Here is a 27,528-nt window from a genome sequence, read left to right on the forward strand (position 1 = left end):
GCTGTTTTTGTGCTGGGCTTGTACAGAGCTTTGCTGGGCCTCTGGTCCACACCTGGGACTCCCTGGGAGAGTACATACACCATTAAATCCTCACGTCTTCACAGGAGGCATTGCTCTCCAGGACCACTGTGTGTCAGTGTCGCCACGAAGGAGAGGCCTTTATAAGAAGTCAAGCACGGCAGCTGAGCTCCCTGCTGCTGCTGATGCCATCGACCTTCACTTCTGCAAAGACACAGCCCAGAGAGGGTTGCTTTTGCCTTTAGAGGGATGCACCTTAACAGTGCAGGTAACGTGAGGCAGAATAACTCTACGGACAAGTCAGAGCAGCCAAGGAACTGGCCCCACACTACAGTAAGATGCAGCTAACGGGCTTGGAGCCCCTACAGAAGTGACTGCAGGACTGGGGGTCCCCACTGCTATTCCCTTTCGTGTCACATCCCTTTGGCGTCATCTGGCCTAGGCATTAAAACCACCAGCTGACACCTCCCTCTTCCTTCAGATCCTAGAACCCAGTTCCCCCCACACAGCCAACGGCACAGGCAGTCCAAACAGGCTCAGACCAGCCAGCCCCTCTCGCTCTAGCCACCTCCACACCCTCTCCCTTTGCACCTTACTGCAGAGAGCACCAGCGGAGCCCAAATGCTGTAGTAAAGCAAAAAAATAAGCATGGCAATAGCTCACTTTATACCCCTTGCTCCATGGTAACTGCCTGGGAGAGTTTGAAGCTCAAATTAGCTCCCTTAAAATTAATTGCAGCTTCCCTATATTGCAAACTGGTGTATTTATGGCCCCTGGAAGAGGGCTGCCTATAAGCCACTTTATTTACTGGACAGCATCATCTGGAATAGGTTTTCCTTCCAGTGCCAGTTTTTCCCTTATAGAATAAAAGGGGACTGGGTTTTTGTTTTTCTGAAAGAATAGGGGGAAATATATAACCAAGTTTCTTTATTTATGTAAAAGCTGAGGTCCATGGCTCACAAAACCTTAGTGTCCACAAAAGCAGCCACTTGGGAAGTGACCAGGAACTAGAGTCAAACCTCTAAAAACAGTAGTGAGAAAAGCAGTTACACACACAATACAAAGCCATTCCCTCTGATGCGCGCGCACACACACACACACACACTCTCCCATGTGAGTTAACACGTAGTGATCACACGTGTCCATGACCCAGCTACTGCCAGCAGATGCAGGCCAGGGTGCATATAGAGCGCATGGTTGGTTTGCAAGTATCTGTGCCTGCGGAGCTCATGCCCAAAGTCCAGCACTGAAGTGAGACTGAAAGGAGGTTGGAGCAGCTGAGAAGGGACAAGACTGGTCCTGGCAACCTGGAATTGATCTAAAACCCCCTTGAACCAGGTGGCACCTTCACAGCTGCGAGTATTTCTATCCACCCAAAGCAGCAGCACTAACAGGGACCAATTCCTTGCTGCTAGAGAGGCCAGCATAGACGCACCCCCCACCCCTTTCTTGGCCATACCCTTATACCCAGCTGCCAGGGGCATAGCAGGGCAGGCTGGCATGCGAGTGCTTCCAACACTACTGTATGGCGCCTAGAAAGCTTTTAGCTCCTGACCAGGGCTGCTCTAGTCTGCACCAGCCCTTGAGTAGGGGGATACTTTAAGTTTCCCCTTCTGTCCATCCTTGTCCTGGGATGATTCTGCCCTGGGTAGTTTTCAGTCCACAAGGCACTAAGATGCTGCTTGCTGTAGAAGAGTTTGATCCTGCCAGACCCAGACAGGAAGGAGTCAAACAGAGAACACCTGACAGGACCGTTCAGCAGCAGGATTCAGTCCCCAAAGTGTCTTTGGCAGGTTCCTCTCCCCCGCAACCCTCCCCATGGCAGCTGCCTCCACTCCCTCACCCCCCACCCCCAGCTCCAGTTACTTCTGGAAGAACTTCTTGTTGAGGAGGAAGATGAGCAGGTTGACGTTGACTTTGGCTTTGTCAAACATCTTCAGGACGGCTACGCCCTCGTACTGCAGCTGCAGTAGGTCCTGGCAGGGGGAGAGCGGGGCCCGCGGGCCAAAGGCATATGGTGAAACCCCAGCACACACGCCCCCCATCCTACCCCCACCCTCCACTCCATCTCAGTTGATGAACAAACAACACTGGGCTCAGAGTACCTGCTGTCTCCAAGCAGCTCCATGCAGCAGAGGAGCATTAAGTCTCCCCATCACCCACTGAGTGGGGGGGGGTGTCCTTTGCTTAGCTGGGAAAACTAAGCCAGGATGCATGCTGGATCCTCACCTGGTAGTGGAGCTGGAACTGCTCCATGTCGATGCCCATGAACTTGGCCTTCACCTTGAACTTGCCAGCTTCCCCACAGGGAGCAATGTCGAAGATGACGTTGCGGAACCTGGGAGAGAGAGGGTTAAGCCCCAGGGCTGCTTCTGGAGCAGCCAGTGAAACAGCTGGAAGACCAGGGATATTTGAACCCAAAACAGGATCGAGAGGAGAGACGGGGCTTGGGTGACTCACTGGCTGGTAGGGAGGTCCTCAATCTCCAGCAGCACACCCTTCTCCAGCAGCTGAGCAGCCGTGTAGCGCAGCGCCGGCGCCTTCTTGCCCTTCCCGCTGACCCTGGATGGATAAAAAGAGACAGGAAGGCTGAGAGCCAAGATGTATGGGGCAGGAGCCAGTGCCGTCTCAGCCTCCAAAGCGCCCATCTGAATCTATCTGGTCCTCAGTGGGAGGGGAGGCAGGTCCCCAGCGGAGCTGGGACAGAGCAGGAGGGGTTTATGAGGACAAAAGGCAAAGGTCCGATTTCTCCTGGGATAAATCCTTGTACCCTGGGATCCTACAGAGGGACATGCCTGTTGTCCCACTTGAAAGAGGGTCCTGTGAAGTATCTGAAAGTAAAAAAACTAGACATCAGGTTTATCATGGGCCCAACTGTGCCAGGGATGGACTCTAACGCACACTCAGCACTTGAATGGCAATTAAATTCCAATTAGCTGCTATCATCGCAGGGAAAAATAACTTTCATCTTGGATGCTTCAGGCTAAAACGAAACACTGGATTTCTCCTGGGACAAAGCCTTTATCCTGGGATCCCAGGCTAAAAACCAGACGACTAGTCAAATGCGGTGCTGACTGGTCCGGAATATGACTGGCATCAAAACAGATGTGGCAGTTATTCACATGCTAGGCTTAAACAGCAATTAACTCTAATTAGCTGCAATTGTTAATATGCATACTTCAGAAGTACTTCACGTGAGACAATGGGCTTATCTGCTGGTAAGCTCTGGGGCTGCTGGGACATAAACACTCCAATCAAGCTGGTTGTCTGTTTTTAAGTCTCAGAGAGACCACTTTTTTCCTGGCATAACCAGGTGCTAATTTGATTTAACAACCATTCAGGGTGTGCAGATAGTGTGAAGGAGAAAGCGTCCCAGGCTTGCTTGAATGCCAACAAAAGCCAGGGACAAATGAGACTTGAGATAAATCTGCCTTTAGCTTCACAAGTACCTGAAGCCAGACAAGGGGCTTGTATCTCCGTAGGATCCCAGTCTAAAAGGCTTTGTCCCCAGAGAAATCCAATGTCTGGTTTCAGCCTCTTCCCCCCCAACCCCAAGACAAATCACAGCTACTCTGAGTTAATTGCTGCTTATTACAGGGATGAGCTACACATGTCAATCAGAACCACCTCCAATTGTGATGCCTGCTTGTAGTTTAAGAGGGTCTTGTAGTAATGGTGGCAACAATAGAAAGGCAGAAGAGGGAGAGATGCAGGGAGCAGTGCAGTGAGGACCGTGGAAGGGACAAGAAGCCCCTTCCTGACTCCCAGTCTGCTATGAAGCATGAGATCCCACACCTTCCCCTGCCCAGCCAAGCCATCACGGCTTCCAGCGCTGGACTGGGATGGCCGTACGGCACCAGGTCCAGCGTACTTGCTGCTGGCGGCCAGGTTGCCCAGGCACGTCCGGATGTACTGGTTGTAGTAGTCGACCTGCTCTTCATAAAAGGTGCTCTTGGCATGGAGGGCCTCTAGGGTCTGACGCAGCTTGTCCAGCTCCCCCCTGCGGTGCTGCCGGTACCGCCGCTGGTTGCAGATGTCCTGGAGGAGAGAAGAGTCTGTCAGGGTCTTGGCAGAGGGACAAGAGCCCCGGCAGCCTGGAGAGAAGGTGCCAGGCCCAGAGTTGTGCAAAGGATTTTGGGAATGGCACAAGAGTCTCAGCTTCCAAGCCAAGATCCTAATCCACGACCCACAGGGTCCCATCCACCCAGCAGCCTTCTGGGGAGGCAAAACCCTTAGCTCTCCACCCCACCCCAGTACCTTGGCCATCTCGTTGACGATCTCCTGGTACTGGTTGGCCGAGTCCACCACCCCCAGGCTCTCCAGGCGCCGCAGGTTGCGGAGGATCTTCCGCTTCTTCTCCTCCACTGAGAGCTGGCTGTTGCCCACCAGGGAGCGGTTACGCTTCAGTTTGTCGGGGGTCTGGGCATCGTGTAGGGCCCGCCTCTGCATCAGCTGGTGATGGGAGGCCTCCTGGGAGAGGCAGAGGGGTGGGTTGTTGCTTTTGTGGGCCAACAGGCATTAGCCATAGTCAACAAAGGAAACCAAGCTGGAACGCAAGCTGGGAAGAAGCCTGTTATCATAGCACGTGGTTGTAAAAGCCTCTTCCTGTTGATAGCAGGCTGCAAGTCCCCAGGCTGCAGCTGCTAGTTAGTTCTTCTCTCCTGGCTTTCTACTCACCTGATCTTCCGACGCTGGTGTCTGCAAGATCTCCAAGAGGGAATCCCCAGGCTGGGACTGAATCACATCCACTAGCATCTGCTTGGTGCTGAGGGAGAAGAGGCAGCTGGAGTCACCTGGGCCGATGGTCACCGGAGGGGAGCCGGGGCAAGCTACCTAGTACCCAGATTGCAAAGAAAGCCTCTGCAGCTAGGGAATTTGACCTACTAGAAGACAAGTAGCCAGATCAGCAGAGTGATCGCTGCCTCCTAGCTTGGCTCCAAGGGCCCTGCTACTCCCTGAGCCATCAAAAAGGCCTTGGACTTGTGAGATATACTAGAGGCTTCCCCTGCCCTCAAGACACCCCCCTACCCACCCACCCACACACACTTACCTCAATAGCAAGCTCTTGGCATCAGTCTCCTCACCGCTGACCTCCACTACATCGAACTTGCTGGTGAGGGTGAGGGAGATCTCCAGCTTGCTGAGGGTCTGCTCAGCATCTGTGGGGCTGGGGGTGCTCTCACCTGTAATGATGGAGACGAGAGCCACTACTCAGTTACTTATGGGGAGAGTCTGATCTGGACTCCCACCGATGCCACGGTGAAAGGAGTGACACCAGGCCAGTCTCTCAGCAAGTCTGAGGCCAGGGCTGGTGACCCCAGTGCACACAAAACTTGGTCATATTCCCTGCTGATCCTCCAGCCCAGGCACTGAGGAACTTGTGAACCATGAGAAGGAACTCCTGACAATGCCTCAATGCCCCATGTGCATCAGGTACCAGGACACCCTGCTAGGTCTCCTCCCCACCTGACACAGCATCAGTGTCTTTCCCAGGAGAGCTGCACCTACCGACGAGAGCTTGGACGGTAGGCAGCTCAGCCAGATCCTCCAGCAGCTCATGCAGGGGGTCCCCGTGGCTGGGAGCGATGGAGTCCTGGTGCTCTAGTAACAGCTGGAGAAGAGAGAGGGAGGCAGAGCGTGCAGGTTAACAGGCCGCCCACTGCCTGGGGCATCCCCAGGAGATCCCATGGTTTGGAGGGAGGACACGGCCCCTGGTAGGAGCAGGAAAAAAAATCTAGGGGGTGGTGAGGAGCTATGTTCTGCGCAGGTTCAGCAGCGTCCAGGCATGTGTGTGCACATACATGATCTGCAGAGTGACCTTGGGACAGTTGCTTGGCCTCCAGGTAGGCAAACAATCAGCAGAAGCCCCCTGCCCCCACTTTCCCTCCAGTTACATCCACAAAGGGCCCGGAGAGAAGCCAAGACTCAGATCACTGTCCTGGGACACTGTACCATTCACCCCAAGGGTTCCCAGTGTCCTGGGTAAGCCCCGTCTGGGGAGTCTCCTGCATGAGGGAGACCCCAGACGTCCCTCACCCGGTGTGTGTCAATGAGCTCGCCCACAGTGATGTAGACGACCGGCTTGGCGACTGCCACCAGCTCCGAGTACTCATCCACATTGAACCTCTCTTCTGGCTCAGGCACTGCGCAGGCCATGTGGATGAATCTCCTGTAGGAGGAAAAGGGATCCTACCACGAGTGCTGGTCCCAGCCTGGACTGCAGGGAACAGGGGGAACCGACTGGGCAGCTCAGCAAGGCAGAGACCTCCAGGGTGCATCCGTGCCCAGCAGCCCCTTGAGGATGTAGCACAGCCCTCTGCCCCTTTACAGGCTCCATTAGGGCCCACCATGGCGAGGTGGTTGCCAGCCTCATTCCCCTGGGAAGTCATAGAGTCGAGGATGACCAGAACAGCACAGCACTGGGCCTGCCTTAGTTCACAACTCCCCCAAATATTCTCCATGTCTGTACAGTACCTAGCATCATGGGGTCCTGGGCCGTGAGCAGGGCTGATCCCCCTTGGGCATCGCTCTTATGCTAGGAGCTTGTTGCCTGGCTGGCCTCATCATAGGAAGAGGCTGAATTGTGTACCAGGCCCAGAGCAGACAGGATCGGACAGGACTTCTCTTCTCCAGTGCAAACCATTGCACGAACCTGCTGCCCCTCCAAGACCCAGTCTGGGAAAGCAGTAGCTGCATCATTAAGCCCTTGTGCCTAAAGCATTATTTCTAATTATGGCCCAATTAATTCACCAGGGCTACCAGTCATGCGGTTTAATTGCCACCCGCTCATTTCCTGGCTGCTCCACCAACCAGCGCCTCCAAATTCAAATGGACAGCTGAGAACTGTTCGTAGCCATTGCCCCTGATGCTGGCAGTACAGGAGGGGAGGGAGGGAAAGGGTGCAGGTTTGATCAGCTTTGGAGAGTGTTTAGCATCACCTGTGCAGAGGGGAGGTCTGCGCAAGGAGCCGTTCCTCGGGCAGGGCAGGGATAAAACCAATTTGATGAGAGCTGAGACCAAGACTATCTGTTCTAGGGGAGTGCAATCAAAGTGACAAAAGTGACAACCCCCCCTCCACCAGGGATGCAGCTCTGCTGGTATAAAACACGTCACTAAGGCTTGAGCTGAGCAACAAAAATAAAACCAGAATAAATTCAGGTGTGCTGGGCCTGGGGCAAGGACACATTGGGGGTGAAAATGCAGCCTCAGCAGGACAGCACTAAGGCAGGCAAAAGCTCGTAAAAAGCAGCAGCAAAAGGATGACCTGGTGGCTAAGGCATTGGCCTAGAGAACTCAGACTCCCAGGGCCTCAGCTTGCCCACCTGGAAAGTGGGCATAAGCAATGCCCATCTTTGGCTCTTCACTGGGTTTCCTTGAGAGGGCAGAGGCTGCTGTGGGCACATCCAACCCATGGCACTGTGGGGCACTGACCTGAACTTGTCATGAGTCTCCTCCAGGTAGCGGTTCACCCCATGCAGGTGGGCACTCTCGCCCTCAAAAGGCTTGTAGGCCACGGCGTGCTGCAGCACTTTGGCAATGGAGCCCAGGTTGCGGCGGTGGTCGGGGTGCAGAGCCGCAGCAGCCGAGACATCCATGATGTCGAAGCCATCGGGGGCCACCACAGCCGGGTTCATGAACCGGTAGTAGAGCAGGTGCCCAACGATCTGGGCCCCAAGAGAGGGAGAGGGTCAGGCTTTGCATTGGCACTGGGGTCCCAGAGGTGACCGCAGAACCCCTTGATCCAAAGTAAAGACATATGGACTCACCTTTGGGGTGAAGAGTATGGGGCTTGGGACACATGGTCCAGAATGGTCCACCATGACTCAGAGTGCAGCACACTGCAGACACACATGCCTGCCCCCCCGCCCCCGACAGCCACAAATGCTGGAAATAGACCCCCAGTCGCCTTGGGATGTGCAAGGCCACATCACCACTATAATAGGCACAGCCCTATACCAGGCTGCCCAGCCACTCCGGTCCTGAGAGCTCACCCTGCAGTCCCAGACACAGCCCTGCCTCTCACCACGGCCGCCTGCACCCACCTTGCAGACCTCATCCTCGGTTGCCTCCGGGAACTTCTCTGCCAACGACGTCTTCAGGACTTTGGCCACGTAGCGCATCCCGTAGCTGAATGAAGCCAGAGAGGCAGTCTATCAGCACAGGGGCCCAGGCCAGGCTGAAGGGGGGAAGGGGACCACAGGAGCCTCTCATTTGGCCTGCAGAGCCCAGGCTGGGGAGATCATGCAGCAGGGCCAGGACTCCTACAGGAGCATCTGAAGCCTGCTTGACCTCCTCCCCTTCACCCAATATTAGAGGGGAAACTGAGGCACAAAACAGAGGAAGGGAATGCTCCAAGGTCATACAGGGCAATCAGGGCCAGAGGGTCCTTGTTCCCACAAGAGCAGGGCCCATGGGACTCCTTGTACATACGGGATCTTATCCACGGAGGAGGTGATGGCAGAGACGAACTTGTCCGTGGCTACCAGGAGGTTGTGGATGGAGATGTCCAGTCGCCTCTGAACCTCGGCATGGCTCAGGGCCTGCTCTGGGCTCACGTTGTATGGGAGCTGGCTGGGGGTGGGAGACACACGCTGCTAAGAGTCATGGCACAGGCTGAGATGACCCAGCTTCCCCAGACCCCCCAGCCCAAAAAACCCCCCACTCTGACCTTCTCTGGCCACTCTGGGACTCTGCCTGGTTGACCCAAGCCTTGTAGATCTCCACAGGGTCAGTGCGGATGCTGAGAGCCTTGTCCTGCAGGACATCCCGCACGGGCCCCTCCAGGATCTGGCGTAGGGCGTTCTGCCCACGGGCGTTGCGGTAGAAGCTCACCACCAGCCGGATCACTGTAGGATTGCCCGTCAGGATCTCGTGGGGGTGATCCACCTTGGACCTGGGCAGAGAGGGGAAAAAGAGAGGCAACTCAGATCAGGGTGGGAAGGGTCCGGTTGCCCCAGACAGGGCCTAGAGCCCAAGCAGGAGACTGGCAGCCAGTCATTACTGCATGGAAAGGACTTGCCAGGTTGCGACAAGGGTGAGGAGGGCACAAGTCCTGCTGGGAATGACCCCTAAAACCCTATACCTACAGGATCAGGTGCCAGGATGGGGCTTGGCCATCAACACTGAGACAGACCTGAGCCAGTCCCCCAGCTCCCTCTGCCCTCACTCCAGGGGGAACAGGGAGTCCTACAGGTCCCAGAGGGACCCATCTCCCTGCCCCTAAGGGTACCACAAGCAGGACCTACCGGATCTCTTCTTGCAGGGCGGTGCTGAAGAGCTGCAGCAGTAGGTAGCCCTCGCGGGCATTGGAGGCGTAGTTGTACAGGGAGAAGACCACCGACTCCATGAACTTGGTGGACTTGTTCTGGGGCATCTGGAAGATCAGCCGGGCCAGGTATACGGGCTGGGTCTGCAGGTACATGGGCAGGGGTCAGGGCAGCTGGCCCCAGGCTTCAGCCAGCAGGTGGGTCTCTGCTACAGGTCACATCCCTTCCCCTCCATGCCTCCTTCTCTCCCACCCTCAGACCTTGGCAAAGCAGGACTGAGACCATGGGTTTACATGCAAAGCACAGTTCTGTGCAACCTCAAAGTGCTCCTCCCAAGAGTAGCTGGTCTGTGGGCTAGCATGACTCATCCAGACCAGCTCCCATAGCCAACAACACACAAGACAGCGATGCAGTCAGCCCCAACTCCCTCCCCTGAATGTCCAGGGACTGTCTTCAAATGGGGGCTTTATTCCTGCCTCTGGGCCCACAGCTGGATGCTGCAACCCCTTCTTCCATTACCCCCAGCACGATGCTAGCAAACAGAAGCAAATTCATGCCTGGCCAGGTCACCAGGGGTGTCCCGAGTTGCCTTCGCCTAGCCCCACACCCATCTCCAAGGATCAGGCCTTCAGACGGGAGCCCAGGGGAAGGATTTCTTTCCAATAGGGACTTGGTGCCAAGAGGGATATGCCAGAACTGGGGGCTTCCCTGCACTAGACACAAGCCAGAGCTGGGGCAGAGGGTCTAGCACACCAGGTAGCAGGATCCAGGGTGGGAAGAAAGCCCCGCAAATCTATTTGATTCCTAAGTGAGCCACTAATAAGCCAGTCCTGAGCACTTGGACAGCACCTGGGACTGGACTGGGGGGAGCAAGGAAGCAGGCCCATTGGGGGGATCCAATCAGACCCCGCTGCCCTAGTAACAAGCCCCCCACCCCCCACTCACCTGCAGCAGGTAGAAGAGGTGCTGGTAGGCCTCCAGCTTCTGGCGCTTCTCTTTGCTCAGTGCCTTGATCCCCTTCTGCTTGTCCAGGGCCATCATGTCTGACAGCTGCTCCTTGTTCTTCTTGGTCAGCTTCTTGCAGTGGGAAACCACCTCCTGCACAGGCCAGGGGAGCGAGCCAGGGCCCAGAGGGGTTAGGAGCACAAGGCATTCAGGGAAGTGGACTTCCAAGACACCTTCGGATCCTCTGGCCTTCATGCTTTGCTGCGCCTTGTGCCTGGATCACACCCAGCCTGGCTCTACCCCCGCCACCCCATTGACAAAGGGTAGAGCCTGGGAACAAGACTGGCACCAGGGGTCCATTCCCACCTCTGCTGCTGGAGGTGGGCAGGTTCCTTTCCTGTGCCTCACTTTCCCCACAAACTGACCTCCTTTGTCGAAGGCACTGAGATCTACCAACGGGACACACTGGATAGGGGCAGGGCAAGGGGAAGGGCGGTACCAGCTGAGGACCCAACCAACCCAAGGCTCTGAAGCCGCTGGAGAAGTTCACCTCTGGTTTCAGTAGGTTCTGGCTTTGGTCCCAAAAGGACTATATACAGCCATGCTGGATTAAACCAGGACTGAAAATCCTAAGGAAAAAGGCAGGATTGGAACTGGAACATCTTTTCAGAGGGGAGGGGGATTCCAGAGGCAACGGTAGGTGTCTAAACTCCTTAGGCTCCTTGGAAAGCCTGGCCTTCAGCCATGCTAGAGCAGCTCCAGATTTCTCCTGGCGTTGCAGAATCTGGCCTCATATTTCAGGGGGGAGAGCACATGACTACCGAGATGCCCCATTACCCCATCCCCCATGACCTCTGACCTGCAGCGTGATGCGGTTCCGCACCAGCAGCCCGATCTTGATGTCCATGAGGTTGAGGTCACTCTCCAGGCGCTGGTTGGAGCGGATGCGCCTCACCACGTCCCCCCGCAGCCGCAGCCCCTCTGCCTCCTCCCAGAAGTCGTGCTGGCTCTGCTCCAGCAAGTGCACGAAGCGCCTCACGATGCCCAGCGGCGGGTCCCTGGCGCGGACTGTGGGGGCAGGCAGTTACTACCGGACGTAGCACAGAGCAACTTCTGCACCAGTCGCCTTACTCTGGGATACGCAGGGGGCACACGTCCCCAGCTCGATCCAAAGTGGCACGAAGCCAGTGGTGGGAGCAGATGCACATCCACGTACATCAGAGCAACCTTCTCCAGCATTTGGGTTACACCAAAGACTGTCTCCTCCAGAGCTCCACTGACCACGCGTCTGCGCCCCCATTTTATCTAGGTTTGCACCTTATAGACTAGCTAAAATAAGAGCTGCCTGTATAGGGAAAGCCTTCCTTTGATGGGTTTAAGTGACAGCTAATCCAGCCAACCCTGGCCCTTTGAGAATCCTGTTCCATATACAGGGGCTTCCCTGGCCAGTCTGGAGCTGGCCTATGGACCCTGCTCAAGTTCATGGCCGGAGCACACTGTCCTAGGGAGATCTACCGTGTTCCAGGGCCAGAGAAATTAAGAGCAATCTCAGGGCTCTTCTGGCTGACCCTAGAAGAGCTGGACTGAAGGCGAGGGGTGCCACAGTGCTTTAGGACCACCCCACCTGCCACCATTGCTCCTGTGCTCTGGGCACAGCACAGGAATGAGAAGCCAGGCAGTTAATTATAGCCACTTGTGAGCAGAAGACAAGCAGGCACTTACCCAACACCCTGTAATCCCCACGGGCCTTGTTAGCTCGCACAAAAGCCTGGATTTTAATTACAGCAGTAATCTGCCAAGACAAACAAAGGGGGAAAAGGAGGCGAGTGTCCCCTGGCAGCCCGGTGGCAGCAGAGGGAGCAGGGAGAGCACTTGCCAGGCGCCAGCCCTGCCGTCAGGCCAGCTGTGGGCACAGCAAGGAGAGGCCTCTCACTGGAAGCATCTGCCACTGCCCCTGGCCTTGTGGAGACAAGGCATCCCAGCTGAATCAGTCCCCAGGACGCCTAGGTTTTACTTCAGATGGGATGTTGTACATATGTTCCTGGAGGCAGATGCCCCCTTCTGCCTCAGTTTCCCCTCACCTGGCGGCACAGGGGGCAGGATTGTCCCTGGGGGGTTCAGGCATGAAGGGGAGGCCCTGTACTCAGTGCCTCCAGATGAGGGGAAACTGAGGCAGAAGGGGGCACTGGGTGCAGAGCACAGAGCAGGGAAAATTTAAGAGTACCCTCAGCAGCTGCTGCTTAACAGGACAAATAGTTTCCTGCCGTAGCCCCCCTGCCTCCACCCACGACCATGACTTCAGGCCTGAGACTCCCAGGGCCTCAATCCCCTGCCCCTGAACCTGCCAGCCCACATGCAACCTCTGTAGCCTGGCATCCACAGGAGTGGCTATGCCCGGCTGCAGTCACCCTGCCTCCTTCCCCTTTCCCTGGGAACGCTCAGGCTTCGGATACATGGCTTCCTGCCCCAGCAGGGGGTCCATCATCAGCCCCCTGCCCTGGGACATGGGGCTGGGCTGCCAGGTTAACCCCTCGAATGCTAGAAAGCCCCCCCTTTGTGAGGGGGTTCCTGCTTGTTACAGTGCAAGGAGCAGGCAATGCAGAGCATGCCTGGGCTCCTGCCAGACATATGCACATGCGTATCCCTCACTCACGTTCTTCCTGAAGTAGCGCAGCCTCTCTTGGTACCTCCTGCGAGCTCGCCACATCCTCACGCATGCCTGGAGCTTGGGAGGGCAGACAGACTGGGTTGTGCTTAGTGGGACAAGGGGAACAGCATACTCACGGGTTCCAGCTGACCCACATCCCATTGACTGCAATGAAGGGGTCATGCTGCTCTCACCATGTTCTCAGCCAGATCCCAACCTTTGTGCTTATTAACAAATCCAAAGCTGGGAAACTATAGTCTCATTTCCCCCCTTGCAACTAGACCCCATTCGCTCCTGTCCCAAATCCATCACAGCCCAGCTGCAAAACAGCCCCTACTCTCTTCCCCAGAGGTGGCCGCAGTGTGTAGTGCCTCCCCAAGTCCTTCAGAGTATCACTGCCCACAGGACCAAGGCCTGGAGGGCAAGATCAGAAGGATCCAGCAGGGTCCTGTACCTTGATCACCGCCGATGTGTTTGCTTGCAAGTATCTCAGTCTTTGCAGGTAGGCACGGCGCTGCTGGGAACCTCTCCACCAGGCCTGGATGCGAAAGAAAACCCACAGCCCTCCTGGTTATTAGCACTGCGTAGAGCTGGGCCACTCACCCCCATGCCTTGACTCTTGTAGAGCTTTTTGGAAACAAAAATAAGAGCACCCCTGGAAAAACCTAGGGTGCAAGGGTGAGGGTGCAGGCTTTTAATTGCCATCACTGCTGGGGCATCATTTACCCTGCTCCCCTTCCCTGCCCCCCCTGGACCTGCCGGGTCCAGTTAAAACCCCACCAGCAAAGGCTGTGCAGAGGATGGACAATAAGGCCCTGGTCTGGGCTGGCCCCTGGGCAACACCGCAGTAGACCCTGCGCTTACAGATAACCCCGAAAACACCAGGACCCGCCACCCGCTGTCACCTGGATCCTGATGGCTGCCGGGAGCTGTTCCCGCAGCAAACGCCGGCGGATGGCGAAGTCCTGGCGGACAAGGACCCCCCGCAGACGGGCCTGCAGCCGCACCACAAGCCCCATGTGGGCTTCCCACAGGCGCTGCCGGTCATGGGCCACAGTCACACTGGCGATCGTGGACTACAGAGAAGGAACGAGGTGGTCAGTTCAGTGCCAGCAATGTGGGGGCCCAGATGCCAATGAGTGTGTGTGCATGCCAGCCAAGGGATTTGGGCACCTGAAGCCAGGCAGGGAAGCCCCATTCAACACCTTCGCCAAAGCGGCTGGTGCCAGTCAGGTCCCCCTAAGGCCAGGCTGGAACCACGAACCAGAGGTTTGCAGCTGGAGCTGCTGCTGACCCAGCTCTCTGCCAGCAGCGCACGGGAGCTCCCAGGCCCCAGCTGCTGCAAGCAACAGGCTGCTTGAGGATGCAGCCAGAAGGCCAGGTGTTCAGTACAGCCCCCACATCTCTCCCCACCTGGATCTCGTCCCGGCTGAGGTGCGTGGGGTGCAGGACGCAGCCCTGCGGCCGCTCCCAGGTACCCTCAAACGTCTGCAGGCTGAAGTAGTACTCGGCCCCGTCCTTCAGCTGATGCCGCACCCAGGGGTGCTTGATGTTTCCTGGGTGTTGCCAGGGAGAGAGAAGGAGGTCAGGGAGGGGGGTCCCTTACACATGCACACGCACACCCCCTCTCCATCACTATAGCCTCATACATTGTCAAGGGCTGGGTAGGTTAAAGCCTTTGGAACTGGTCCGTCCATATGCAGGGACTCCCAAAGCCCCATCCCAGACAGGCTGAGCCCAGAGCTCTCTGCTCCCAGCCTGTCTCTTGCGCCTACCCTGCCCCTGTCTAGCTCCCAGCCACCTCCCTGGCTCCTTCCTTCCTACTCATCCTCCTCCATCCCATTTCCAGCTCTTCTCCCAGCCCTCAAGGCCCAAAGCAGCCCTGCCCTTCGTCTCCCCACCTCCCTGGACGCGACATTCTCCTTCCCCACCACAGTCCCCATCTCCAATGCACTGGGCCTCTCAGCCTGTCCTGAGGGACACGACTCCATTTTGCAGGGGGACAGTGAAGAAAGAGACAAGTGACTTGACCAAGGTCAGCCCAGAGGCAGTGGCAAAGCTGGGCCTCACGCCCAGGCCCTGTGTTCTAGGCAAAATGGCACCATCTCCTCCCTTGCAGCAGCCCAGTCCTTCACAGTGCTCAGTGCTGTACAAATCCAGCCCCCACCCACAATGGAGGTGTGGGACACCACGCTGCTATCCAAGGCAGTAGAGCTTGGTCCTCTTTACCTGACAGGCCCTTGCACACCATGAGGGCAGCAAGTTGTGCCTGGTAGGCCCCAGCGCAGTCGGGCACGACACCGCACAGGGCGACATCTGGGTTGCGCAGCACACGCACCGTCTGGGCTGGCTTCCCCTCCTTGATGGCCTGGTTGATGGCTGCAATGCCAAGAGCCACTGCAGGAGGCAAGGCAGGGGTTAAAGGAACACACCCCCACACCCACGTGCACACCCCCCCACTCTGAAGTCCCTGGGATGGACACTGCACCTCATGCCCAGTGGGAATGGAGATTCCCAGGGGTAGAGCACTCCCAGCTGCAGCAAGGCAAAATGAAGCCCAAGGGAAAGAGGCAACTGAGGTCCTCATACCCCTGATCCTCCAATCTGGGGGAGGGTAGCATGTGGGCATCCCAAGCTTGGCCCCCACAAGGCATCAGACCCAAGTCTCATGTGCCCCCATCAGCAGGGGGTCTGGGGACAGTAGACAAAGAGCAGCAATGGCCCTGTGCGCCTACTTCAAAGAGCTAAGCAGAGCATTTGGGGCTACGTTCATAGAAAATGAGGGTTGGAAGAAGCTCAGGTCACATCCAGTCCAACCCCTGCTCCAAGCAGGACCAGCCCCAACTACATCATCCCAGTCAAGGCTGTCTAGCCAGGTCTTAAACACCTCCAAAAATGGAGACTCCACCATCTCTCTGGGGAGTGCTCCAGTGCTTCACCCTCCCAGTGAGAAAGTCTCTCTTAATATCCCACCTCAGATTTCCTTGCTGCAATATTGTGCCAAAAAAGCCCATTTGAAGGCCCTGAAGTATCTGGCAGTAGTTTAGGGGCTGCAAAAAGGCTTGAGAGAGGAAACAGCCAGAGAGGAACACCCCATTCCTCCCACCTGGTCTTTCTGGGCCACAGCTCCAGGCCAAACCCAGCTCCGAGATAGCCCCCAAGCCCAGATTTGCCCTTACTTCTCCTTGCTGCCTCCGTGTCTCGATTAGCTTTGGCCACACCGTGCTGGATCTCTTCCCACCAGAGTGTGGCATCCTCATCCCGTGTCACCTACGGGGCAGGACAAGAGATGCTGAGGAGCAGCCAAGAACAGCTTCCACTCCCCACAATGCAGCCACTTCTGGGGAAGTGATGGTGGCAAAGAACAAGGCAGGTGGCCTCTGACTTAAAAGGTACCAGAACAGCGATCAGAGACAGGAGCCTGGTTTTAAACACCTGAAGTGATGGGTTGTCCACCCTGCCACATGGCTAGGGTTGGAGCATCCTACCTGGGCTTTCTGCCGCCGGGCACTAGCCAGGACATCATGATAACGTCTAGCGACCGGGAGTGTCACGTTGGAGAGCCCTGCTGAGGGCAGCAGCAGGGCTGTGAGGGTCTTCTCTGGGTCGTCCTGCCGCAGCGCCTCATTGATGAGCTCCACAGCGAGGATCTCTGCAGGGGAGGGGGGACGAGAGTCGAGTCAGCCTGACCGCTGCCACACAGAAAGGGGCAGGGCAGGGAGCACAGCACACCGGACACTCACTCTCACTGTCCTCCCGCACCGCGGCGTTGGTGCGGTTCACGCAAGCCTGGAGGTCGTTCCAGCTCAGGAGTGTGGCCCCCCAGGGCCCAGCCTGGCGCTGGCAGCTCAACAGGTCATCCATGTAGCTGGAGTGGAAAGATGACAGCAAGCTTAGGAGGTAGCAATGCAGAGACAAGGCAAAGCTCATGGCAAGACAGCAAGGAAGGGAACCCAGGAGTCCTGGCCCCAGGGCAGGAGAGAGGAGCAGATCCCAAACATCCTGCTTTCCAAGCATCCCCCTGCCAGTAGAAGCCCTGTAGCTTATCCCTGGCCAGCGCCACCTGTTCATAGTCAGCACATGGACCGTCTGCCCGTGCTGGTGCCCCGACTCACTGCTGAGCGTTGGCCTCCTCCACATCGGACAGCCCCAGGCTGGGGCTGACCAGGCTGCTCCAGACCCCATGGACATCCCCAGCTTCCAGCGCTCGGTTCACCAGAGCCACGGCCGACAGCATCTCCACAGCCACGAAGAGCTCCTCCTGCGCCAGCTCTCCCTGACAGCAGGAGACATGGTGAGACCTTGGCAGAGGCCATGGGACATGGGAGAGCCTGTTCCCTCAGTGGGGAAACTGAGGCAGGAATTTTCTCTCTGAACAACTTGCCACAGCTGTCCCGGGCACAGCCAGGAGTGGGAGCCCAGTCTCCTGGGTTCCCTGCAAAGCTGCTCCCAACCCGCCCCCCAATCCCACCTGCAAAAGCAATGAGTTTGAGGCCCAGAGGAGAAGATTCCCTTTGGGATGGAGGCTGGACTCAGCCTACCTGTGTGTGCCAGTCTGTACCAGTACCCACAGCCAGCCCCATGAGCAGCTGCTATGAGGGAAAATCCACGTTGCCAGTAGGAGGACAAACACAGAGAGGCCAATTTGGAGGCCAATTCTGTGCATGAATTTTCCAGTTTCCAGAGCTGAGGGGTCTGGAGCAGCTAGCTGGCTGTAGGGGTAAACTGGTTTAAAAACCCTTGTGGGCATTTTTACATGGGGGGTTGCTTAATTCAGATTGAAAAACAAAAAAAAGGTGGGGGGGGAGGAAAAGAGATCATTCAGTTTAAATCTCTCAGTTCTTCTGGGAGAAAGCCTTTTGTCCTGGGATCCTACAGGCTAAAAGTCAGACTGTCACCACCTTGCACTAGTCTATAAACAGGTGTGGGACAGATGGAGCTAGAACAGCAATTAGCTCAGGTTAGCCACAATGGTCCCAGGGCAAATTTGGATACTTCCCAGGTACCAGATGCAGGACAATCCCAGCATCAGACTCTGGATAAAGAGATGCCAGACTGAAAGGCTTAAATCCCAGGTCTGTTTTTTTACTTGGATCCATCAGAACCGCCTCAAACGCAACCTTGGTTTTCAGTCTCGGATTTAAGGGGAAGATAACATGGATCAAGGAGGGGGGCTGAGCATTTCAAGAGGAATCACTACTTTGGATTAACTCTGTGTGGACACTCTGACTCCTGAATACCAGCACTTGCACAAGGGGGAACTAAGCAGGAGCTGGAGGGGAAAAGCACGACCCTGCCAGGCTCCATCTCTGGACATGTCTTCAGAGACTCCAGCCCTGGTCCTCACCTGCGGGTGCTGGTGCTGGAGCAGGCCCAGCTCGTGCTGGTACAGCGGGGCGGCAAAAGCGTGCACCTTGGGCAGCTGAGCTGCGGGGCTGGCCAGAGCCTCCACCGTCTCCTCCGGCTGCCCCCAGCGCAGCACGGCATTTATGCGGCTCACAGCCTGTGCCACTGTGGGATAGAGGAGATGGGCACGGCTCAGCACCCGGGAACTGGTGCCCATCGCAGAACCCAACTGCTGGGCAAGCCCCACCACACGCAGCTTGCGCTCCAGGGACGGAGCCGCTGCTCAGGGCTGATCTAGGTGTAGCCCTACCCGTGTCCTACTACGGGGACTTCCCCCTGCTCCTAGGCTCTGCTGGTTGCCCCCTCTCCCCCTTTCTGCTACATCTCAGGGTGTTTTGAAGCCTCCACCTGAGGCACATGGTTCTGGCTGCAGCCCAGGCTGAGGATAGGGACTGGGCTGTACCAACGCTTCTGCTGGGACTTAAACCCAGAGGGTCCTGGCTAAAGGGTCTAGCCCCTCTGCTCAGGGTCAGACCAATGCCGGATTTGGGGTCAGGAAGGAATTTTACCCCCTGGCCAGATTGTTATGGACTGAGGGGGTTTTGCCTTCCTCTATGGTGGGGGCACGGCCTCTGCCTGGGATCTCTGGACCGTATGTTGAAGTTGGCTGCCATGGTCCCCCTGCTTTCCACGGGGCAAGCTCAGGTGTGATGTCTCGTATTGTGCATTGGGGTGACAACAGTTTTACAAAGAACTTAGACGATGGATGTGTCTGGGATGGTTTGGTCAGGACTGATCCTGCCTCAGGCAGGGGGCTGGACTAGTGACCTCTGCAAATCCCTTCCAGCCCCACATCTCTAGGATGCTATAGAGCCCATCATCAGCCCATCTCTGCTGTGGGCAAGGAAGCTGGTCCAGTGGGGGTGGCAGCCAACGCAGCCTCCTACTGAGCCCCCAAGATGTGCAAGCAGAGGGTAAGAAGCCAGGCTCTGGCTCCAGTGGGGGGTATCATGCTCCCGCTCCCCAGTCCCTTCCTCTGGCAGCTTAGGGCTCAGCCTCACTCACTGGCACGTTCCTGCTCTCCCCTCTCGTTGGCCGCATCGATGCCCATCTGCACCTCCTCCTGCTCCAGCAGGTCCATGAAGCCCAGCTCCTGCAGGCAGCAGAGCAACAGGGGGTCTGGCCCATGCTACTCCCAGGTCTGGCCAGGGGAGCTACAGTCACCCGTGGGTCCGAGGGGCATCAGGTCTGTACCCCTGGCTCCAAGCCAGGCTGGATGTGAACCCCAGCCTGGCTCTGCCTCCCCCCAGGGGCATCTCAGCAGCTCACCAGGGCTTTCTGCTCCCGGTCAGTGCTCAACTGATCCAGGTACCAGTCACTGTTCTCTCGCTGCACGCGGCGCAGGGCCAGGACGGGGTCCCGCAGAGCCTGGTACAAAGCCTGGGGGTCCTGTCTCTCCAAGGCATCATCCACATACTCTAAGGCTCCATGCACTGGGACAAGACCAGTTGGCCCAGTGACCTGCAGCTCTTGGCTCAGCTCCCTGCTGCAGCCACAGCCCCACGCACAGGGAAACCCTGGCTCCAGGCTGCAAAGCCCTGGAAAACCAGAGCAGGGACCCTCCCAGCAGGGCCCGTCTACCCCTTCCCGACAGTCCAGGCCAGTGCTCCAGGACTCACACGGCACCAGACACATTGCTTTGCTCACCGTTGACTTTGTTGATGCTCCCTTGGATCTCGGCCTGTGTCAGACACCGGTCATAGATGTCCTCAGCCTCCGGGATCTTCTGCGGGTACTGAAGACAGAAGTGTGGCCTTGAAGTGTCCGGCTGTGCCTGGCTAGATGGGGCACTCAGCAGAGCTATCACTGTGTTGTCCTCCCCCTACCCCACAAAACTGCACAGGACAGAGCCAGATGCATGCTCCTCTTCCACGTACACACACAGAACAACAGCCTCCTGCTGCTGCCAGGTCCTTCCCCCAGCGTGGTGCCCTTACCCCGTTCTGGGCATTGCCTGCCTTCTCCACTTTGGCCTGGTAGAGCATCTCCTGATAGACAGCAGCAAGGTCGTCCCTCAGATTGAGCAGCAGGGCACTGGGGTTGTGCAGGGCAGCCAGGGTCTGCTCCACTACACCCCTCTCCACAGCCTCATTGATGGCCAGCACGGCGGCATGGACTAGTGGACCCATGACAGGGAGAGAGACACACACATATAGCATCACGGGGCAAGAGTGTATGGGGTTGTATGGGCAGCATGCAGCTCCCCAGACTCGTGGGAGCCCAAGCAAGACCAAGATGTGCTCATTGATGGCTGATGTACCCTCCCTGCTGGTGTGAAGGTGAACTGGGAAGACCAATGCCAGCTGCAATGCAATTGTGCCCTCCCACCATGGCCACACAGGGTCCTGGGTGTGAGTTGAGGCTGTGGAAATTCACACCTTTAGAGCTACAGGGGCAGTGAACACCAACAGCACCCGGCCTGAGCCCCAGCTCTCCCCCTTCACCTGCTGCCTCGTCTCCCGACAGCTCGTTGGCCAAAATTCCCCCGATCTTGCTGAACGCCGGCAGCTGCAGGCCGTACTTGTCCAGCTCCCGGCGCATGTGGGTGATCTCTGCCTCTGGGGGGAGGGAAAAAGCAAGCCAGGTCAACTGCACACCCTGCCCAGGACAGCACTTTCCTTCTCGATAGAGGGCAAGGCAGAGTCCAGGGACGGGGACACCTCACCCAGCCATGCAGATACACAGCAAGACTAACTTGCTGATGCCAAATCGACAAGCTCAGCATGCAGGCAGAGCTCTCAGCCAGAGCTGCCCTGGGGCTGGCAGAGACCTATTGGCTGCTCAAGCCCAGCCCCAACAAATGCAGGTAACCATGGATTGAAAGTTGATCCAATAAGGTCACCAAGGGGAGACTCCAGCCCCTTCCCACCCACCCCCCAACCACAGCCATAAAGCTCCCCCCTCCAGTAACACATGGCACACAGAGATCCCTTCAGTGTGCCTCAAGGCAGAGGCAGGCTGTGCTGACCAAGGTGGATCTGGCTGGAACAGCAAACTCGGGACCACACAAAACAAGAAAATCCCTGTCCTAAAGGGCCTTAGAGAAATGGTGGCAGGGAAAAGAGGAAGCAGCCACGATCCCTTCCACACCCCACCAGGGTGGGTTTAGACACAAGCATGGAGCCAGCATCCCCTGCTGGACAATAAGGAGCCCTGGGTCTGCTCTCAGCTCTGACACTGCCCCACAGCATGACCTTGGTCATGTCACTTCTTCCACCCATGCTCCCTTTCCTGGACAGGCCTGGCTTATCTATGTGGGTCAAAAGCTCTGCAGGGTCCCGTGATAAATGTACAGTGCCTGGCGCAAAGCAAGTGGGCCTCGGTTAGCTGTGGCATTACCAAAAAGAACCCATCAGTGCTGCACCAAAGGCATTTGTTGGGTCAATATGGAAGATGGTTGGAACCAGAAGGTCTGCTGGAGCCAGACCATGCATCAGACCATGCAAACAGACTGGGAATAATGAACAAAGAGGCTCCCACACATGTACAACTAGCCCAGAATTATCCTCTCTGGTCCCTTACCAGTGAAGTCCACCTTCCCATACAAGTCCTGGATCTGCGGCGCCAGCCCCAGCTTGAACAGGTACAAACTACAGATTTAAAACCACAGCTTCATGAAAGTGTTGGACCATCCATTCGTCCCCCCCCTCCCCACCTCCAGTGCCAGGAAAACAAAAGGTGCATGCATTTTAATCTATGCAGCATATAACCAAGAGCTCTGTGCTCCAAGCAGGGCTGAATACAAAGCCAAGACACAAGGCTCCCAGCTCAGCTACTGGCACCTCCAGTCCCATGCCTCAGCCTCCCCCACTGGAGATGCAGAAATAAGAGCCTTTTCTAAAGCACGCCAGCGTCCCAGACCCGGAACAGCAGCTCTGCCCTTGCCTTTGAGGGTCCACTACACCCGTCACCCACTCTGAACCAGGCCTGGTGCAATGAGCATATTGCAAACCCCAGTCCTCATGGGCAGCTGGTTGTGAAGCAGGAGAATTCAGGGAGTGGGCAGAGGTTAAAGATATGAGACATCCATATCTAAGCATCTCGTGCGGGGTCTGCAGCAGGTTTTCCCCTCTTCAAAATTGCATGGATCACAGTATATTTTGCCACTGCATTTAGTCAATGGCAGCTCCAAGCATAAAGGGGTGGGGGAGTGCAAGCCCCTGAGCCAGCCAGATGTCAACAGAAAGTACACCAAGCAGCTTTGGGACAGGGAGGGGCTGGAAAAAATCCCAGGTCCTTTAGGGGCCTAAGTATGGCCTTGAAAGCCTAAAACTGAATGTTTAACTCCCACCAAGGCTCCCCCACTGGGCCAGTTAAGCACAGGACAGACGGCCCCCAGGGATTATCCCAGACACCGCAGCCCTGCTCCAGCCTCACGCTGGGCCTGCGGATAGGAACGACAGCCGGCAGGTGGTGCTAGCATCCCGGATAAAAAACCGGCAGCAAACTGCTCCCTGCCGCATCTCACTGACCTCAGAGCATGGATGCAATAAACCACGCGGGGCATGTTTTTCTTGTCATAGATGTCCGTGGTCTCGGGGTGGAAGATCTGCAGGGGTACAAAGAGGCAGGGCTCACAGGAGGGCCGGAGAGCAAGTCAAGCATGCTCTGTTCTTCCCAAACAGCCAACAGGAGGGCTAAGCCATCTTTGGGGCAGCTTCCAGATAAGGAAAATCTCTGTTCAGCCTGCCCTGCGAGGGACTGGGAGGATCTTATACCACTCAGGTTTCTGCTGCCATGCAGCATGCCTGAAAGGTCCAATTCCCCAGCCCCAGGCATCTCTGGACTTTGCAAGTGCAGGGTCACATGTGGGAGAAAGAGCATGGCAGGAGAGAGGCCCCTGCCAAGTTGTCCCATCTTAGCCTTCACACCTGCCTTTATGACTACAAACTGCAGGCAATACACTAAACCAGCATTTCTCAACCTGTGGGTTGCAAGAATATATATCAAAGGGTTGCAAAGAAACTTTAGAAATGGATCAACAAACTTTATTCATGGATTCTCCTTTAAAGGAGAAAAAAAATGTGGGAAACCATGACTTTTCCCTTGCAGGCTAGCAGAGTCCCAGCCTGCAAGGGGCTGCCTGGGGCTCCTCCATGCCCCAAACACCCTCCCTGCTCCACACCTCACACCCTGGGGGGCTGGAGGCAGAGGGCAGCAGGTCAGGAGTGAGGAGCACTGGGTCAGGACTGGCCACCTATGTTTACGAAGGTGTCCTGGTACAAAAAGAGGTTGAGAACCACTGAACTAGACAACCTGGGTTGTTCCCCAGCAGCATCTATTTCTGTACTAAGGGTGGGGAGTGGGGGGAAGAGAAGGGGACAGGGTCCTCCAGCCCTGCGCCCGGCTCTAGGGCAGCAAAACTAGCACATTACCGAAGGAAGCCCCACGTGGATCATGGCATCACGCCAGTAGTTGATGTTGTCTGTGTGCCGGAAGTGAAGTCCGGTGGCCTGGGGAAGAGATTGAACGGGGTGGGGATGGGTCCTTCCTTCTGGACAGGCTACTTGCACCATGGTTCCCCCAGTGGGTGCTTTGCACCTTCCTTCAAGGGCTGCTAACACTGGCCGCTCCATTACCTTTCATTAGTCTATCAGGTGCAAATCTGCCCTGCTTTCCACCCACCAGGGGTTTTAAGCAAGGCTTTAAGTCCTCTACTTGCAGCAGGAGATGCGAGCTGGGGCAGGCCCAGCCCGCTGCAGTCAGAGCAGCTCTGGCAGGACAGAGCCTGCATTGCTAGCAGCAAGCCATCCAAAATGCATCCCTCTGCCCTTTAGCTGGGCTGTCTGCTGCGCCCCGCAGGGCAGGGACTCGTCGCCCCCCGAGATCCACAGGGGAAGCAGACGCTGGCTGGTGCCAGTCTCCAGTGACTCATTCCTGACCGACTCAGGTCCTGGCCATGTGAGACAAAGTGCTATCTCCAGCATCAGCTTCCGTCACCAATAATCCAGTGCGTGCAACTTCCCAGCCCCACACACAGCTCCGCTCACCCTCGCTGGCCCAACACTGCCAAGCTGGGAAGACAATTCAACCCCCTCCCAACAAAGCCCTACAACTAGCTGCAGCCCCAAGAGCCTCCCACTGCAAATCCACGCCCCCCCCCACCCCCGACTCCCTTACCTTGTAGCGCATCTGCTCATGATCATAGATCTTCTTCAGAGGGACGATGTCTGGGGCAAAAGAGTGTCCCAGCTTGGCCAGGGTGACTCCGTTGCGTAAGCTCTCCTCCAGTTCTGTCGGGGGGGCCAGCTCCTCATTCAGGCAAGCCTCCATCCACCTGCCAAGCGACAGGGAATCAGTTGGGCGGGGGGGAAGGAGCTGTATTTTCCCCAGCCCAGACCCTATTACCATGCTGCAGAGTGCTCCCAGCCTCTGTCCTAAATGCAGATTTACTAGAGGAGTCAAAGCATGACATGGGCCATGACACACCAGCACCACGTGCTTTGAGATGATGGAAATGCCCAACCTGGATGGGCTTGCATGCTTAGAGTGCATGAATTCCCTGACCCCAGATTGCAATGAAATCCTTACGGCCTCACTCCCAGGTTGAAAAATAACCGCTCAGCTCAGCTCCAGGGTGGCATTTCCAGAGCCAGACTGTAAAGCAAATGCTCCCAGAACAAGGCAAAGGCAACACCCAGCATGCAGGAAAGAGTCCAGGGAGGTCGACACCACCCTAAGAGCTCTTTCAAGCAGCCCAGCATCCTTTGCATCTCACCGCTTTGCCTCCTCCAAGCGACACAGGTACTGATAGGCGACGTTCTGTCTCCTTTGCTCATCCATCTCATCCGCCGTGAGCCGTTCATCTGGACAAGGACACACACCGATGCCAGGTCAGACACACACACAAGCCTGAGCCTCAGCAAACCTCACACACCAAAGAGCACATAATGCATTTAAAAAATAAAAATCCTTCCCTTCATTTTTCCAGCACAGGTCAGCTGTTGGCATCTCTCTGCAGGTCTTGCAACAGGATATTGGATCTGGGGGAATCTGAAAGCTTAATTGACCAGCCTGGTCCGAGGTAGTAAGATACAACCTCACAGCACCCAGATCTGTTTCAACAAGCAAGAAGGCATTGCCAAATAACCTTCCTGGTTTTAATGGATTTTTCTAACACTCCTTTTAGTTAGTCAAGTGTTAGCTCAATCCTATGTATTTATACGGGGTTTTTAACTTAGATTACACAGATGTTTTTTTGGTAAATCTTCTTCCTTGGATCTCAAGGGCATCTTAACCTCCTTCCTCTCCTGTAGTGGCAGTGCCCTCGTCCCCCTGCTTTACCTGGGGCAGGTTAGAGGGTGTTTTGCGGTCTTGTGGTGGTAGTTGGGCATGAAACTTTTTCACAAAATTTAAGAGCAGGTCAGACAAGCACTTGGCTGGAATAGTTTAGACAGGGCTGATCCTACCTAGAGCAGAGGGCTGGACTACATGTCTTGAAAGGGTCCTACCAGCCCAGATTTCTGTGACTATGAGGCTACAAAGACATCGAATTTATCCCAGGACAAGCTGCAATCACTCAAACATCCTGGTCCTTTGTCCTAGGATAAATCCCCCAGAAAAATTTTTTTTCCAGCTAAGACATAGAACTATTTTATCCCAAGATATTGCAGAGTGCATCTGTGGTTGTCCCAGGATTGTATCATTGAATCTACTGCAGAAAAAACACCAGTGTGTTCAGATGCTCACTGAACCCGGACTGGAAGGGTTGTGTGTGTATGGGCCGATCTCGGGATATTTGTATTCCAGGACAAACATGGGGGTGATTTATCCAGGGACAAATGCAATGTCTGTCTAGCCAGAAGACCTCACTGGAGCGTGGAGCCCAGCTGAGGATTAGACCCATGATCAGAAGCTCCCCTCCCCAGCATAACACAGGCCAAGGGAAGGGACTTTATCCAAGGAGCATGAATCACCCCGTGGGCGAGGAGACGGACATCACGGCCCCGCTGCCAAAGGGACACATGACTCAGGAGCCCTCCCCAACCGCCGGAAAGCTGGGGCTGGCAACGGATCTGGTTTTCCCCTCTCTGGCTTCAGTGGAAAGGAGTGGAGGTAGAAACAAGCCTCTTTTGTCCTCGGCCCAAACATTCGCCCGCGCACAATGGCTCCCGGCAGAGACACAGGCGCAGAGCCCTTGTGTGCCCCCCCAAATACCCACAGGCATCCCCAGGGACCCTGCCACCCCCCAACTCCCGCCCCAGCTCTTGGGACTGGCTGCCCGCACCCCAGGTCCAACCCAGTCCCTGCCGCCCCCTGCCTCAGCCCCCCCGCGTCCACGTCCCCCCCCATAAGCCAGCCGTGACCCCCTACCACACACCCTAACCCCCATGGTTGTATCTGTCTGTCCAGCCCTGGCACGTCCGTATGCACCCAGCCCCGACTGCAACCCACCTCTTCTATAGCAAACCCCCACCCCACCCGTGTCTGTGGGTCTGGCCGTACTAGAGCTCCTTTTGTCCATCTGCAACCCCTCTCTTGCATCGCAAACCCCACCCCATGGAGGTCCGGGGGTCTGTCCGCACCCAAGCCATCTGTCCGATTGCCACCCATCTCTGCCAGTGCACCCCACCCCTGTCCGTGGGTCTGCTGCACCCACACCCCGCGTGTCTGTGATTGTAACCCCTCTCCTTCATTGCAAACCCCACCACCCTGGTGCCCCATCAGTCTGCAACCCCTCTCCCGCACTGCGGATCCCACTGCTCCCGTGTCCATGGGTCTGGCCGCAACCGGGTCCTGTCCATCTGCCTGCAACTGCGCTCCTCTATCACAAACTGTCCCCAGTGCCTGTGTCCCAGAGCCCAGCCTGCCTGTCTACAAACCCTCTCCCCCCACCCGTGTCCATGGGTCTGCAAAGCCCCTTCCTGCCTTGCACCCCTGTGTCGTGCATCTGGCCACACCCAAGCCCGGTCCGTCTGTCTGCAACCTCCACCACATATTACAAACCTCCCCGCTTTGTATTGCAACCCCCCCCGTATTGCGAACCTCCCCACTTCGTATTGCAACCCCCCCTTGTACTGGAAACCTCCGCCCTTGTATTGCGACCCCCGCGCCCGCCCGCCCGCACTCACAGCCGGGCCGAGCCGCCCCGGGCCCCGCCGGCGCCTCCATGCTGCCCGCGCCCGCCGCTCCCGGCCGGGTTTGAATCTCCCGCCGCGGCCGGGCCTGGCACTTGGCGCGCGGGGCGGGGCGGGCCGGGGCGGGCCGGGGGCGGGGGCGGGGCGAGCCGGGCAGTGTCGTGCGGGC

General features: G+C 56.7%; 1 protein-coding gene across 2 annotated transcripts; it reads right to left on the bottom strand.

Moving 5' to 3' along the window:
• Positions 1–27,457, bottom strand: IQGAP3 (IQ motif containing GTPase activating protein 3). Of its 2 annotated transcripts, none has more exons than XM_090051984.1 (38): positions 27,354–27,457; positions 25,001–25,088; positions 24,403–24,559; positions 23,658–23,735; positions 22,755–22,831; positions 21,805–21,872; positions 20,727–20,840; positions 20,220–20,398; positions 19,930–20,017; positions 19,552–19,715; positions 19,288–19,375; positions 18,224–18,387; positions 16,992–17,152; positions 16,620–16,744; positions 16,365–16,528; positions 16,056–16,146; positions 15,106–15,273; positions 14,290–14,432; positions 13,782–13,952; positions 13,331–13,414; positions 12,883–12,954; positions 11,952–12,021; positions 11,089–11,297; positions 10,230–10,382; positions 9,264–9,427; positions 8,687–8,911; positions 8,449–8,589; positions 8,061–8,145; positions 7,450–7,682; positions 6,055–6,187; positions 5,527–5,629; positions 5,069–5,201; positions 4,696–4,783; positions 4,276–4,488; positions 3,890–4,056; positions 2,479–2,580; positions 2,248–2,356; positions 1–222 (listed from the first exon to the last, which is right to left on the bottom strand). In XM_090051984.1, the coding sequence occupies exons 1-38, from the start codon at positions 27,391–27,393 to the stop codon at positions 217–219; spliced, it is 4,818 nt and encodes a 1,605-aa protein (XP_089908110.1). In that variant the 5' UTR covers positions 27,394–27,457; the 3' UTR covers positions 1–216. The 2 variants fall into 2 exon arrangements, with proteins under 2 accessions (XP_089908110.1, XP_089908109.1); XM_090051983.1 differs by having other exon boundaries at positions 1–1,994; positions 27,354–27,456.
• Between the last annotated feature and the right edge of the window lie 71 nt (positions 27,458–27,528).

This window comes from Crocodylus siamensis, chromosome 6, assembly GCF_052110815.1.
Source record: "Crocodylus siamensis isolate JL-2025a chromosome 6, ASM5211081v1, whole genome shotgun sequence".
NCBI lineage: Eukaryota > Metazoa > Chordata > Crocodylia > Crocodylidae > Crocodylus > Crocodylus siamensis.

What these genes read in the sequence shown, in the direction of transcription:
- IQGAP3 (XM_090051983.1), bottom strand. Translation starts at nt 27,393, where the DNA reads ATGGAGGCGCCGGCGGGGCCCGGGGCGGCTCGGCCCGGCT. An exon ending in CAGGCAATGCCCAGAACGGG is followed by an intron (nt 20,018 to 20,219) that starts GTAAGGGCACCA and finishes TTCTGTCTTCAG; the next exon opens with TACCCGCAGAAGATCCCGGA. An exon ending in GAGCATCAACAAAGTCAACG is followed by an intron (nt 19,716 to 19,929) that starts GTGAGCAAAGCA and finishes GTCTTGTCCCAG; the next exon opens with TGCATGGAGCCTTAGAGTAT.